Source organism: Platalea leucorodia (genome assembly GCF_965183815.1).
Source record: "Platalea leucorodia genome assembly, chromosome: Z".
Lineage (NCBI taxonomy): Eukaryota > Metazoa > Chordata > Aves > Pelecaniformes > Threskiornithidae > Platalea > Platalea leucorodia.
Genome location: NC_138858.1, coordinates 39,521,290 through 39,537,367, shown reverse-complemented (window position 1 = coordinate 39,537,367; position 16,078 = coordinate 39,521,290). Strand labels below are relative to the sequence as shown.

The 16,078-nt window shown below is 39.6% G+C and overlaps 2 protein-coding genes across 2 annotated transcripts in view; both read right to left on the bottom strand.

Annotated features, from left to right (window-relative positions):
- Positions 1 to 740, bottom strand: part of TRPM6 (transient receptor potential cation channel subfamily M member 6) — a 77,609-nt gene extending 76,869 nt beyond the window's left edge. Inside the window, exon 1 of the mRNA XM_082337157.1 lies at positions 595 to 740. Coding sequence (XP_082193283.1) covers positions 595 to 624 — 30 coding nt within the window. The 5' untranslated portion in view covers positions 625 to 740. The remainder of the gene's footprint in view (positions 1 to 594) is intronic.
- Positions 741 to 9,661: 8,921 nt separating this feature from the next.
- Positions 9,662 to 15,413, bottom strand: LOC309602974 (uncharacterized protein C9orf40 homolog). The gene is made up of 2 exons (XM_082337164.1): positions 15,069 to 15,413; positions 9,662 to 10,994 (listed from the first exon to the last, which is right to left on the bottom strand). Exons 1-2 carry the CDS (start codon positions 15,381 to 15,383, stop codon positions 10,836 to 10,838), a joined length of 474 nt encoding a protein of 157 aa, XP_082193290.1. The 5' UTR covers positions 15,384 to 15,413; the 3' UTR covers positions 9,662 to 10,835.
- Positions 15,414 to 16,078: the final 665 nt, after the last annotated feature.

The window sequence follows — 16,078 nt, the reverse complement described above, 5'->3', positions numbered from 1 at the left end:
GTCATCCTGAGTCAGCATAGAAGCTTTCAGCTCAATTAGCTAGTTTCACCAATGTTTATAAATAAAATAAGAAATGTTCTTTTAACAGGACATATCAATCACTGTTACCAGGCCCACTCTTCATATGAATCTGAACCCTGTAAGAAAGCTATAACACATGTATACCAGCATGTGCACATGCTCTGGACTTTGACTGGGACATAGCCAGGTGTACATATTCCTCTGACTGCAAGCATTTTCTTAATTCCAAATTTCTGCTATTTCTAAGTTGTGCATCTTCTTTCAGACATGAGAAATTCTCAGTCTTCCCTGGAATCAAGACTCTCCATTTGTAATCTAATACAAAGACCTAAAAATTTGTTCTGTAAAGCCATACAAACCAATTCTCATGTGCAAATTCTCACACCCAATTCCCCAGCACTTCACTGATCTGAAAATGTGGGGTTTTTTTTATAACAGACATTTTAGCAGTTCAAAGTCCACATAACTATCATGTACTCTTTTTTATCTTGTTATCTCTAGAAATCAGAACTGCCGAGATGTTTTCTCCTGCAGTCCTACTACAGAATATCAATCCTATTTCTACACACTTACCTTAAGATCAGCACTACCTTGCTTGTCCATCCTTCTTTTTTCGTAAGTCCTGTACTCCCAGCGTCTACGCTGTCACTTCAACAGCAGTGCAGCCAGCTCAGTTCTTGGATGCCCGTTAGGAACAATGCTTCACACCTCCTGCTTTTCATGTCCTAAGTGAAATCAGACACGTTGAAGTATGACTGCATTAATTCATGCATAACCTTCCACAGTTTTCAAAGTCCAAAAATCTGCTGCCAAAAAACGATTTTAAAGGAGGATAATACACTGAACAGAAACTTTTACCAAAACAGGAATGACTTTGTTTCTGTTGTTTCCATCGGGTGCCTGTAAAGGCATAAGCACCCAGATACCCGCTCTGTTCACTATGTTCTGTTAGATCATACCTCTTATCCAGGAAGTATATTAAAATGTTTTTTCCATCGAACATGTTTAATCAGGCAGGATCTACTAAAGGAGTGTCCCAATTTTTGAATGAAAAAGCCAATGTTAATCTACATCTTATGCACTAATCTTCATGAGAGGGAACTCCCAGTTTCATTGTTTCATCATCTCCAAACACACTGAAGACACTGAGTTTCATAAGACTATCTACAAACTTTTACCTTTGCCTTAGTGCCCTAGCAGATCTTCAAGAACTGATGAAGCAGCAAAGAGCAAGGAACGAAACTGGTAATGAAACTGATAAAGACTGCTTTTAGATTCCTCCTCCCTCCCATATTACCAACAAATCAGCCTGCCACTAAACTTATTTACCTTTATCTTCCAAAATAAATAAATAAATAAGTCTCTTAAGTGAGTCCAACACCCAAGGCTGGGAGCAGATACATTAAACACAGGCTCATCAGATGATGACTGTTTCAGCTGCTGCTTTAGCATGCTGTGGAAAAGCACTGTGGAAGATTATTTTTCTTTCTAGTGCAAAACTTAAATCTTGTTTTACCATGCAGATTCTGGACTACAACAGAACAGAATCTTCTGCCTTGGCCTTCAACTTACAGTGTGTAGAGGCAAACTCCCGGAGTGAGCTTAAGTCATGCATTATTTCACAGTATGCGAACATGCAATGATTATTCCGGCTGACTGTAGTAAATCTTCCCTCCTGCTGCCCACTGCACACTGATCTGCCAACAAATACTTTTCCAAGAAGGAGAACATGACTTCCCTCATCACAAATAACCTGATTTTTTGAGTAAAGTTAAGGATGACAGAACCCAGGCAGGCATACACATGTCCATCAGCTGCTGGTTCACATGACAGATGTGCTTCAACAGGAGGCAAGAATGAGGACAGCCTTGAATATTGAATTATACACAGCCAGGATGCCATGTGTTCTTATGGTGTTTTTTTAAATCAGACTATTCAGTGGTTCCAACAAGCAGTTACCGATATCTGAACATGGCTCAAGATCCTTCAAGATAGTTCAGACATTGTATTTGCATGAAGAACTATTCAAAGTCAACAGGCCTGGCTGCAGAATTTATTCTATGAGAAAAATTGGCTTTTAAAACGTTTTTATTAGTGTCTGTAAGTTGCCAGGAATGTAGTGGGGTAGGTTTTGTCAGCTTGATGGTTACAGTCACAAATAACCAACCATCAATTCTCCCGAAGTGCATTCTGTAAATACCTTTGAAGTCAGTCCAGACCCAAAGAACAAAATGTGACGGTACAGCTCAGTCTCATTACAATCATGAACAGTTTCTCTGCTTCTAGTGATAGTCCCATGGAAACCACCATACTGCTTCGTAAGGCAGGACGTCACTGTCCAGAATTGAGAAATAACATTTCAGATGGTGCCATTGGTCTGTGTTACTCAATTTTCTTAATAGAGGTAGGAAAATGAGTGAAGAAGGCCTTAGAGGACTCTGTATGTTCAGTAGCTTTAAGATGTAGTAGTCTCCATCTCTTGAAAGAAACCCTTAACAGTGATGGAGAAGCACAATGTACTTTTGCAGGGTAACAATCTTGGAGACAAGCATGAGGAAGATACAGGATCGAAGGATAACCACTTCAGTTGCTGTTCTTACCTCAGTATTAGACGACTCCTCAGATGATATGTGTAGCTAAACAATAACACCTTAAAGATTCTCTAAGTTTCCAAAGAGCCTTTCTTGAGCATTAACACAATCCCTGCTTCTAAGAATAAGAAGTCTTAAGGGTTTTGTAGAATAAACTCAGGGAACACTGCCTCTCTTCAGTTTGCTCTGTCATTCCTTGTATCCCTCAGACTGGTTAACAGATTTTTCAAACGCGTCATCTTTCAGACTACTCCTAGAAGATATAAACTTGTCAGCTCCCTGGCCTGGGTCAAATGACAGGCATATGGATTCTCCAGTGAGACCTTCTCCAGATGTGACTCCAGAGGTTTCAAATCCTCATTTTAAAACCATTTTCAGAATGTTCTTTTCTTTCCCACCTTTTTTCATACCAGATGAAATGCATCTTTCTCATAGTGACTATACAGAAGGTAGAACTGGAAGGATGGAGGTTTGTGTTACTGTTCACACTCAAAGACATGCCAAAGCAAATGCTTCAAGCTTTAGAGGAGACATAAAAAACTTCCTGCTTGAGACTGAAAAAAAAGAACCTTATCCATGTGACCTCTTTATTTTGAGCTAACCTGGAACTATTTACAGAAAAATTCATGGTTAAACAGCGATGAAAGTAAGGCTGTCCTATAGTGACCCATGGCTGGAGGCAAGAGGAAAACCTGAAGACCCTTAACTAGGGTGTCAGTCAAGTATACTGAGTATGCATGCTCTCAGAGTGGAATACGCAGAAGACCTGAAGACTTAAAGCAACGCCAGATTATCCAGTGTAAGAGGATGGATTGATTCACGGAGATTAGTATTGTCCCAGGCCAGTCTTCCAAAGGCTGGGTGCACCTGAAGGCACATCCATGTTCATGTGACACTGTGCCTGCAAGATGTAATTGCTGACTGCTCTGCAGGCGAGTCCAAAACACTTGGCTGTTGGCTTTCACAGGCCATCCTAGCAATTGCAGGGTTTGGGCAAGGGCTCCCCATCAGGCACAGCCTGATGGCAAGGCTGCAGCACAAGAGGCAAGTGACCATATGGATTCACTCTATGAGCTGGATCTGGTCTGCAGGGCATCGCTTTGACCACTCCCCACTGAAATCAGCAGGCAGTCAACAGCAAGCAGAAGTCCCACGTAAAAATATTGAGATGCTAGCGTTAGCTAGGCAGGGCTCTGTTATGATTATTATTGCTTTTGGGCTGTTTTGAGGAGCTATCACATACTACATGATAGAAATATGCCATATCGTGAACCTTCAAAGCGATTAACTTGGACGCTGGTTGCTGGCTGCCTAAGTTTCACCTTTAGGTACCTAGGTTTCTAAGAAGAAAGCAAACTAAATTTAAACTCACTTCTATTCAGCAAATTAAGAAATTTATTTTGGATTTCTCCTCTGGGCCAATCATCTCTTTCTGAAACAACATTCTTCAGCTATGACCCAGCATCTTAGCCTTTACCTAATTTTTATACCAATGTCTTTGCTAATTGCTCTATTGTGCTGTTAAATGGTAGTTTTTATCATCACAGAAATCAGTATTGGCAACTGAAATCATTCTCTTAAATACTTACCTCATATGAAAACACCTTAAGTATTTTTTCTTTCTGAGGAAAAACTGAGCAGCCTAGGAGAGGAAATAAGTTGTGTTGCATCCTTGGCTCAAAGTGGTGTGACTGATTATTTTTTTTAAATATATTATGTGATCAGATAGACCTTTGTTTTTTTAAGAAACACACTAAAAATACCGTTGTTTCCTTGACTACTTGAGACTTAAGATAAAAAACCTAACTACTTGAGACTTAAGATAAAAAACCTCTTCTTGTAAACGCTAACAGAGTTCTCACTACTGTGAGCTGCCCTGAAAGCACAGATCTTCTACAGCATGAGTATGCGGCATTTAGAGAACTGTAAGTCAGAACAGTACACCTCAAAAAACCAAATTCCACTACTCTAACCTGCAGTAAAACAGTACTACTGAAATAAAGAGACCTTCAAAATCCTATCTATCTTTAAAAGGCAAAGTGTTTCTAATTTTCCTTACTGAATTTTAAGTCAATGATAGACACCGGTAATTGCCATACAACATGGTGTAAGGAATTGTGAGTGTTTTGATTGCTGAACTCATTACTGAAATGATTAGTCTTTATCATTAGCAATTCTGGCCTCACAATAATTCAAGGCCACTCAAACAAAGATAGAACAGAAATCCCGAAAGGATTTGAGATTGGAGTAGTTAGCACTAACAAATCCAGCGTATTCACAGAGAAGCTGCACAATATGAACAGGGGAGAACGGAATGCATTGAAATGAGCGTACCAGAACATGTCTCACAGCTCAAAATAATAAGAAAGATAATGGGAAGCCTATTCTACCTTTTATGCTATTTGCTGGCATAAAAACAAGTAGGCAAGTAGGCACTCTCAGTACCTATTTGACTCAAAGGGACTCCAATGACCAAGCTGTATCCTTAAAGCATTTCGGGCATATGTGCACTCTATGTATGGACTCTTAAGAAAAAAAAGTATATATTGGGCATCAAAATCATCATAATTTCTCCCTGAAGCCTTGCCCTGTCATAGAAATTAAGGCATTTTGATATTTACACTCCAGGTTTGATACTATTATTCACATCCAGAGTATAAACATTTTTTGCTTTTTAGCCATACCTTTCCCTCTCATATCATACTATATTTCACTTACATACTTTAGAATTATTGTTATGGTTTCAATTTATGTTATGGTTTCAATTTATACAATGAAAAGCTGTCTTTGGTGTCTCTGTATTTGCACATTACACATTTGGAAATACAGAGTTTTGTCTGAAGTAGATTTTCCTCTTTTCAATCATGGGTTTCTCCAATTCCTAAAAGGTAAAAGCAGAAAAACTAACTATTAAGGGATACACAGATGCAACATTTTGTGATTTATTTCACCAAAAAACATTGCGGTTTACAACTGACAATCATGAAACCATTGGATTTTGGTAGCTTACGTTATGCCAAAGTAGTTCTTACATAATGATTGCTTTTTATGCCATCAGAAGCAAAATTAGTTTTTTAAAATGCCAGGAAGTAAAAGAAACTGAAAGCAAATTTCATATTCTGCAAGTTGAAGTATCAAAAGGAAATATCCACTATACAGCATCAGGCTTCAGAGAAAAGACATTTGACACTTAGGGTAGATCCAACGGAATTAATTATTGTGTGTTCCAATTTAATTAGAAGATCACTGTGCACTGCTCAAATGAAGGACATTACAAAATTCACCTGTGCAAGAGAACAGTGAATAGATGTGGCTCATTTCCGTTCATAGCTCTGCATGAAAAAACTTCCCTCTGGCTTACACTTCATTGAAGATAGTACAATACTATTTTTGTTTACTTTTCTCAGTCTCATACTTGGTAAGCCACTTTTTTCATCATATTCCAATCCAAACATGAACCCCGGGTATTCATATAAGAAAACTGGGAAAAAATGTAATGTTTAGCCAGTCCATATCCCTTCTTTCAAAAAATTCACTACTATAAAAGAAGACAAAACAAAGCCAGGAAAACTACCATCCACCACAATAATTCTTAAAAGCCAAATAAAATTACAAACAAAAATTGACTTTGCCTCCATCCTCCTGTCACAATTTTTTCCCCTGGGAACAGTAACATATTAGTAGAAAGAAAACTATTTTTTCCTTCAGTAGTGGAAAAGTTATGATCTGTATGGCTTTAACAGAAGAAAGAACAATGATCTTTAATTCCTTAGAAGTGACGAAGAAGTCACGAACGCTGCTTTTTTGACCAAGTGTTTAAAACATACTTATTAATAACTGATGAGTTCGCTTACAAATGAAATATCAGTAATTAAAATATACTGTTTGCTGCAACAACATCAAATTGTCTAATACAAAAAGTTTGAAATAGGAATTTTAAATAAGCAACCTTTCAATAAGACTGCTTGAAACACCCTATTTGAAATTTCCTCATGCATTTCAAATATATTGTTACCTATATACCAACATTTAAACACTACCTCAGGAGCTAGTTTCTTATGAATTAGTACTTACCTTTTCCTTCCCCATATTTAACGAGTACATTGCAAGTAGCCTTCAGCCACCAACCGAGGTTTCCATCCAACACACAATCAGATAAAGCTTGCTTTCCAGTTGTAACTAATGAAAACGGTGCAAGAAGCAGTGACAACAAATTCCCGTGTTAAATTGATAGCTTTTTTTTTGGGGGGGGGGGGGGGAGTGGCTGGGTGGAGACAGAAGCAAGAGATGAACAAAAAATTCTTGACAAAACGTTTTTACTCCAATTATGCTGAAGACCTCGTGTCACCTTATAATCAGGAACTTGTGACTTGGTCTGCCTTTATTTATGTATCTCAGTAAGGAAATGATTAACATTCATGATGTCACTGCTTGAATTTTCAGTAGCAGGTCAGAATAAAAGCATACCCAAAACATTTTCCAGATTCACTGTAGTTTACTGTGTATGTGTATTGCCACCTAGAGAGTCAAGGTTATAACTGTAGGCATGGAAATAATTAAGCCAGCCCAAGCATACCAGCTATTTTGAAACGCTTCTTTGAACATAAGCTTTGCTATACCAAACCATGAGCCTGTGCAGTCTAACATCTCTTATTGCGGCTGTCATGGAATGCTTTCACAAAAACACACAGATTCCCCACAACGAATCTGCTAGAAGCCAAATGAGCTGCCAAATGCTGGATAATAATTCTCTTCGGTGCCACCTGGAAACATACATATGCAATCTCTTTATTTCCTACACCAAGGACCCTGTGCATTTTCCAACTACCCATATACCTAAGTGTGTACCTTTTTAATGTCTATTAAATTCTTGGCCTTGCCAACAGGAAAAAACATCAAGCAGTAACTGTCAAAGCAGTGAGAAACATAATAAATTTACTGTTGGTCACCATATTCAAATTATTGTAAATGCTGCTGTGCTGAAGATGGAGCCAGTGCTGAAAATACTACTTCATGTCATTGCTCTGCCGGCCAACCATGCCTGCGCTCATCTGCTACCCTCCTCCTTCATCATCACCTGTCTTCCATTCCCCACTTTTTTTTTTTTTTTTCTTTCTTTCTACAACAGACTACTTACCCAAGACATGGTCATCAATGCAGCCTGTTTTTCACAGTAGTTCTTCACTTTCCTGATTTGGACTGAGCTCTAAGCTTCTCCTGGAGGCTTACCTATCTTGGGAACCATAAATATGGTGTAGGCCTTCAGTAAACACAAATCAGATCATATGAAACAGGCCTTAGATTTAGAATGAAGCAGAAAATTTACAAAGGCTGACATGCTGGTAATACTACTTTGCTGTTTAAATCTGCTCTGAAACATATTTTAACTCAGGTATTTAATTTTTCACTAGAATGCCCATACCTTTACTATGCTCCTTCCAGATGCAACACCCTTACCGACCTGGGTAATACCTAGACGATCTCTGTGGTTACAGTGTGTTTTCTTACTCTTTTGACAGTGCTTCTTCCTTTTAGAGAGGAACATTTTAGAGAAAAGCAAACTCCCAATTACCTAGAGAGAATGTAAACATTTTTTTCCTGAAAGTTCAAGACATATCAAATTAAGATTGTCAGTTGGTAGGTATCATGCTACTCCTGAGTTGTCTTAGAATTTGTGCCAACGTTTTGTTATTTCAAAAGAACATTTTCTTCTCAATGGATATGAATGCACATGCAAATTAAAACATCTTAAGCTTACTTGTAGTTTATGTACAGCCCTTAAATAAGAACTCTCTAGAAAAATGGAGTCGGAAGTCAAGACAAGTGTTTTGGTACCCCACAGTGACACATGGTATCTGGGGACACCAGACATTCAGCAATGACATGTCTTGATCACACCTTTTCACAGCTCTAATGCAAAGTTTATGTAAGCTACCATCACTCCCCCTTACCTTGTGCAGCCTTTTGTATAACCTAAACTCTCAGACTCATTTCAAAAGGTTTTCCAAGGAGCTTTAAGCCTCTATTTGCAAACAGATGAATGGAAAAAAATAATCAGCTCAGCAAATGCTCTGAAAGTAGCCGTAACATTCCAGTCCATAGCCCAGAGCCCACAGCTGGAACAAGCTAAGAGGAAAGTGCTTGCCTACAGCATAATTGCAAATAAAATAAACACATGGCCTACAACATAGTGCAAGCTTGATTTGTTTTAAAGGGCTTATTTAGTTATGGAATAGCTCAAATATATATTTTAAAGACAACAATAAAACCTCTTCTGTCCTGTGAATATAGGGGAGAGACAGATTTTAACGCTGAAATGCAGTCTGTTGCTGCATACCTACCGTATATGAAGTTCCAAGCAGATTTTAAGTGACTAAAGTATGTGTGCAAAGATACTAGCTAATAATGCAAAATACTGGACCCTGAGAATACTGGATGGTGTGAAATATTATTATAAAACCCACAAATATAGGAATGCATATATTACCTAGGGGAAAAAAAAAAAAACAAAAAACAAAAAAACCCCACACCAAACCAAAACCAGAACAAACACTTCAACAGATTAATAAATCTATTTCCTCACTAATTTATTTTGGCTATAGTAAACGTGTAATGGCACTGGCATTCCTGCCAGAAAAGGAGTTTGTTTTTAAAAACATTTTCAAGTACCTCCTAAGACAAGTTGATGTATTTGGACTTCAAAAATATAATTAAAATTGTGTGAGAAAAATAGATACTTTTAAATATGTATCCAGCTAATCTGATAGCAGGTGGAAGCATATCCAAACAAGCACCATGAAATGCCTGAGTCACTAAGCCATCTCCTTTCTTCTATGGGTACCAAGACACCCTAACAATCTAAACAAATAAGCAATAAACAAATACAGATACCTTACAGTACAAATACTGAAAAAAAGTTTCCAAGTGTTTAGTAAGGAGGCTGATAAGCTGACTATTTTAAGCAAAAAGACCTAATAAAATGACGAAGTTATAGAAGCAACAATCTTAAAAAATAAAGTCAGGAACTTCACACAGTAATAGTCCCAAAGTTTTCAAATACACACAGGCAAAACTTTATTGTCCTTTAGCAAATACATTATTTTAAAAAAAATAAAAACAATTTCACAAGTTGCCTTCTTCCATGATGATTCCAGCAAAAATACAGTGTTTGCTATCCTTAAAGACAAATCACATTTGGAAAGTCTGACAGTCTGCCCATACAACTTCAATTATTAAAACCAAGTATTTCTAATTGTACTTCAACTTGTAAATAAATTACAAAAGACAAGCATTAAGTTTGTTATTTCACAGAAAAAAAACACTAATTCAATGAACTTCTGTAAAAATTTTTTTGCAAGACCCATAGTCTCTGCAAAAACTACATCTCAGTCAGTTAAGTTTGAAAAAGTGTACGTGCTAATTTATATTGCATTAATCTTTCTTGACACATTTGTGCACATCTGCCATTTTGATGCTACTGACTGGTTCAGAGCTAACATCACAAAAAAATAAGAATAGTATGAACTTGAGAATGGACGAAAAACATAAAAGCTGGCTGCCCACTGCTTTGGGTAATGTGAAAAGGAGAAGGTGAAAAAACCTTTTCACAAGGAGAATGTGAAAAACTTTCAGAACAGTGGCAGCTTACAGAAGAAAAGATCCCCTTTTCCTTCCCCTTCCCTGCCACACTTGGTTTGCATAGGAAAGGGAATGTTTTGTCTGGTTTTGGTAGACTCTTATTTTTTGGTTTAGCTATTACACAGAAAAAAGCACATTAAAAATCACTGCAGTTGGTGTGCTTTATGATAAATTCACATCATAAATACTTCACTTTCAGCTACCACAGTTACATCTTTTTGTTCAGACAGGCAAAATGATTTTCCTTTTCCTATTGACATGTAACATATCCACTTGTTTCTTTTAACTGCACCCCAAAGTTCTAATTTTCTGTAGTCTTATTTTATCCTGCCTCCATGTTTTCAAGCATTCTTGCTAGACATCATAGCCTCCTCCACACTGTACACCTCCAGACAGCTTACTATTAAGTACCTAATAGTGATTATCCCATCCACTTAAGACATCTCAGACTTGCTTTTGCAGATTGACATAACACTGTTTCTTCAAGAAGGCAGAAGCATGCTTACTTTTATCCCCAGTAGAAAAACTTAAATCCAAATGGAAACAAGCTTCCTGCAAGTAGGTGCACAACTATGAAACAACTGATCAGGTCTCCATTTCAGTCTCCATGGTATCAGTCCTTGAAGGAGTTTTAGCTTCTGGTCGAGTCTCTCCATCTACATTCTGAATATCAGACAAATCAATAGTAGGCAATGGTGCTCTCCAATACAGGAATGAGTTATACTGACAGAAATCTTCTTCTTGCTTTGAAAAGAGACAAATAAACAAAAAGGCAACAAAACATTAATGTGTATCACAGCAGTACAAAATAATAAAAAGAAACATTTATAGAAGAAACTAAACCAAGGAAGAGTTACTTAGCTGTTCCATATTAACAGTTCTTGTAATTTTATACAGGAAAAGTGTGAGCTATTTCTCAGGAAAACACCATAGGAAATCTCAACCAAATCATGATTTAGTTTTGTCCTTCCAAATATTCTTGCAAAGAAGTACTGTACAACCTCTGGGAAATACTTCTACAACTCCCATTTTCTTCAACTTGCAATCTCTGCACAGAACAATACTGTAAAACTTGTGCAATTATTGGACTTCGAATACAAAAACTGTTCACTGCTTTTTCTTCTCACAATGGTATACAAATTTCATGCACATTTAGAAGCTGGGATTCAGAAGACTGTATTTAGCTATTTTACATCAATTCAGAGAATGATACTTGCAGGAAAAGTAAAGCATTCGGTAGTGTTTCTACCCCTTTCCATTTCTTCTTTTCTGTATCTACATTTTGTACTCAAGTATACACGAGAAAAATGAAGGTCTCTTCTAAGGGCAGGGAGGGGAAAGTTTAAGAACTGGTAAGTAACACAAGAAAAACCTTGCAGGAACATGTACTTATCTACTACTTTACTCTGCGATTACACAATTTTTTTTTTTTTTTTTTTTTAAATCTCTGTTAGAAAACACACTGTTTATAACCACATGTCATGGTTATCAACAGCGGCCAATCTGTGCATGTTTCTATGGACATGATACACGTAAAAAGAGGAATTCTCAAGTCATTCTTTGGGTCTTGAGCATGTTCTTTCTTCTGGTATGTAAAAACACTGAATGCTGCCACAGACCTAAAATAATGCATTTCCATATAATATTGGTTTGTATTTTTCCTAACATACAGTTGGAATTTTTAAATATTTTACTTTAATTCTCAGCTGTAACAGGCGCTGAACAGAACTACTTTTAACAAATAAACTAGTATAACTGTTTTGGTATGGCTCTTGAAAAATGTCATGCTTTGTCTGTTGGCTCTGCAACAGAATAAAAAAAATGTAATGTTCAAAAAATCGCAGTAAGTATCGTCCCTAAACCCTCTCAGATACTGGAAAAATGATGCTCGCCCCCCAACTCCCCAAAAGAAAGAAGTATATAAATTCACTATACTTTCCATTTAAAGAACACATTTTTCTATTCGTTACCACACAAACCTGTCATGAACTACAATTTGTTGTAATAGGTAACCTGTTTTTATGACAAAAAACCCTGCATTATTCAAGACCTGTAATAATTAAGAAAGGCATGAAAGACATTTCAGAGCAGCAAGATGGCTGCATGCCTGTAGAGTACTACTAACTGAATTTGCTCACTAGAAAAAGATTGTCTTCAGGGAAAATTAAAGAACCAAAGTTCCCAATAATTGGAATCGAGACCAAAACCAGTTAAATGATATAGTGCCACAGGAACAGAAGGATTAATTATATGGAAATCGGAAGAAAGCCTAACTATAAGTAGCTGCACAGATTTGCGTAAGTATTCTTGTAAACTGAAATTTCTGTATTGCACAGCATTAACAACAAACAACAAAGTGTGAAAGAGAAAAGGAAGATTTTCCAGTCCATATTCCAGCCTAAGCATCACTCAGACAGAACTGTGCAGGGCCGGTGGCTAACAAGTTCTTTGGAAAAAAACTCCGGGAATGGAGTTTCAGAAACTGTCAGCTACCTTACAAATTCTCCCCATGTTTAATCCAAACTCCTCTTATCTTTTAATAAGAAGTTACTGCTCACACTGTGAGAGCTAAGTACTTAAAAGTCAGAACACCCCTGTGCTAGATGCTTTGCATACACAGAGTAAATGACAGCATTCTAGTTTCAAAGAGATTACAATAATCATAACTGCAAAAATATGCATACTGTACATTTTGGACTCAGTCTGTATACAGGATTAATTTTAAGAGCATTCAAGTGTCCGGAGCAGCAGTATTTCAGTTTATCAGTATCTCCCAGAAAGATTCAGTGTGAAAACGAACAAGCCCAAGGAGCACAGAAGACAGGCACAAACACTAAACATGAATACATAAAATGCAAAATAAAGTATGAAATATTCACATTCACCTAAATATCTTTCAAAATAGGTTTGGAGAAGAAATTTTAGCAAGTTAGGTAACATGCAGCAAGCTCAGAGATACAACAGCTCTGTTTCTATGGATGAAGTTGTTTAATTTTTACGGAGTTAATCTTCCAACTGCAGTTGCAAAGGTGTGCTTACAAAAAAACTCAAATAATATTTATTCTCTGTCCAACTGTAACGTGGGAATTTCTTGTAAACGGTGTGAAATTAGCAGTATCCAGATGATGCTTATTACCGTAATGAACGACACAAGCCACAAACCAGCAAAGAATAATGCCAACCTACAGCTGTATTTTCAGAAAAGTGTAAAAATCATCATCAGAAGTATCTTTGTGGAAGATTTAAAACATACAGGTAGGACACAAAGAAGATGGAAGAAACACCTCTTGCCTGCCGTTAACTAAGCTTTATTTTAAAGTGAAAATATTTTTGTATAATACTGTACTTAGGGAAACAACCTGATAAAAATACAGTCCTACAAAAACATTTTCTATAGAGAAATACTCTTTATTTTGTGGAAGTCCAGGGGACTCGTTGTCTTCCTACCACTACTAACGTTTGCAAAATGATGCCTAATAACCCTAGGGATAAGTAAAGTCTTCAGCATCATATTTGCAATGGAGTAAAACTTTTCTGTCGAGGTTTGCTCAATTTGCTTTGCTTCAGAAGACAGTTGTTCTCTCTTCAGAAATAAAAGATATGCTTGTGTTTAAAAGGTACAGCCTAAAAAGGATGTATAATTTTCATAGGACACAGAATTTTTTCCTCAATTCCTTTGTGCCTTAATGCTACTTTCCACCACAAAAAAAAGAACAACCTACCAAAAAAAAACCCACCAAAAAAAAAAAAAAATAAAAACACCAAAAGGGAGAGTCTGAGAAAGAAAAGCCACAATTTTCTATACAGATCATAGATGGGTGTTACACTATCAAAGGACTGATCTTTTCAAAACCAGAGTCTAAAACTGGAGTTCAAAGTCCACCTGACCTCATGAGACTTTCTGCCACTTCCATACCACTGGATCAAATACTTCAGTCTTATTTAAAAGTCCAGGCGGAAGGAAAGCTGAGTTTATGTATATCAAACTTGTCATAAGCACGGAATTTGGCCTAGCATTTTATTTTTGCAAAACTAAAACTTTATTAGTAGCATATTTTGTTTCCTGGCCTACTGTGTGAAAAGTGGTCAAGGCCAGAAAGAGGATGGACCTTGTTCAAAGTTAACCAGAAACATCACAAGTCAACTGCACATTTCAATACATCTTGATCATTAAATACCTGATCCCCTTCCCCTGACCACCACCTTTACTAGACATTTTAGTTCCAAGATAGCTCTGGTATCACTACTAAACGCCCGTCCCAAACAAAAAGTTAAGAAAGTTGTCAGATATTGTATTAAGACTGACCCACAACCTCAAACAACAGGAACGCCATCAAAATAAACTCTTCAAGCTTCCATCTATACTTCTGGATGGGGATGCGGCTAAAGATAGACTTAACTAAGGTGAACTCCAGACAGGCTGTTTCCCATCAGTTTTTCTATGGAGGGAGGGGAAGCTAGAAATTTTACTTCTTTCGCATCGGGGGGGGGGGGGGGGGGGGGGGGCGGGAAAGCGTCAAGAGGCCCACGACCGATTAAGTCAGAGAGGCACAGAACGGGCTGCGGGCCACCGAGCGCTGCGCTGTCCCTGGCTGAGGCCCGGGTGCCTGCGCCCGCAGGCGCTGCTGGCCCGCCGGCCCGCAGCCCCCGGCTGACGCCCGCGCCCCGCCGCGGCGGGCTGAGCTCGCGGCCCCGCCTCAGCTGCCAACACCGCCCACCATTTTCTCTCCCCGGAGGCGAGCAACCCGGGCCCGCCCACGGCGGCGCGGCGGCCTCCTCTCCGAGAGGCCTCCCGCCGCCCCAGTCCCGCTCCGTTACCTCAGCGGCGGCGGCCCGCTCTTTGCCCCGGCCGCCGGCCCGTCCCTCCGCCGTCCGCTCGTCCTGTGGCGCCGCGGGCCCGCCGCGCCGCCGCCGCCTGCCCCCCACGTCCCCCTGCTCCCCGCGGGGGCTGCTCGGCGGCGCCTCGGCCTCCTCCAGCTTCCGCTTCGGGGCGGAGGGGCCGGCGCTCGCCGCTTCGCCCCGGGGACGCCGCTCGGGCGCGGCAGCGCGGGGCGGCGGCGGCGGCGGCGGCTCGCGCAGGAGCCGTTTGATGGGCACGTGACACACTAACGGCTCCGCGCGCCGTTTGGCCATGAGGGCGCCGAGCTCCGGCAGCTCCGCGGGGCGCGCGTCCGCCGCAAGTGCACGCACCGCCGCCGCGCGTGGGAGGGCGCATGCGCGCCCCCTTCGCCGCCGCCGGCCTCAAGGCGGGCGGGGCGCCGGGCGGAGCTCGGCCCCGGCAACCGGTGAGCGACGGGGGGGAGCGGGAAGGGGCGGGAAGGGGCAACGCCGCGGCGGCAGGAAGGGAAACAGGGGTCAAACCCCGACTCTGAGCGGGCGGTACTGCTGAGATCAGACACGAGCGACGCCAGGTCCTGCCGCAGACTTTAATATCCACGAAAAACCGCGTCCGTTACACACTGAGAACAGCGGGATGCTCACGCGGAGACGCGCCCCGTCCCGTGCTTACCTTTACGACTGATTTTGAAGCGTACGACATATAAATAAAGGTACAGGACACCTCACATTTGTCAAACGCACTCCATATAAAGAAGTATTACAGTGAAGATTATGCAGCGTTTTATTTTACATCTGATACCACGTACAGTTTAATAGTGACCTGAACTAAACGGTCTTGGCTTCAGCTGATAAACATCTTAAGCATTCTTCCCCCCATGTATACAACTGTAAAGTCCAATAATATACAATTATCCTTCTGCATAAAAATACAAGTGATGAATTTTAAGAACTCATAAATAGGACTGCAGGTATAACACTACTAATTCATA

Bases quoted from the DNA above. Each gene is read 5' to 3' on its own strand.
- LOC309602974 (XM_082337164.1), bottom strand. From the start codon at position 15,383: ATGGCCAAACGGCGCGCGGAGCCGTTAGTGTGTCACGTGCCCATCAAA. The intron at 10,995-15,068 runs GTAACGGAGCGG...CTCTTTTCAAAG, and splicing joins AGCGGGCCGCCGCCGCTGAG to CAAGAAGAAGATTTCTGTCA.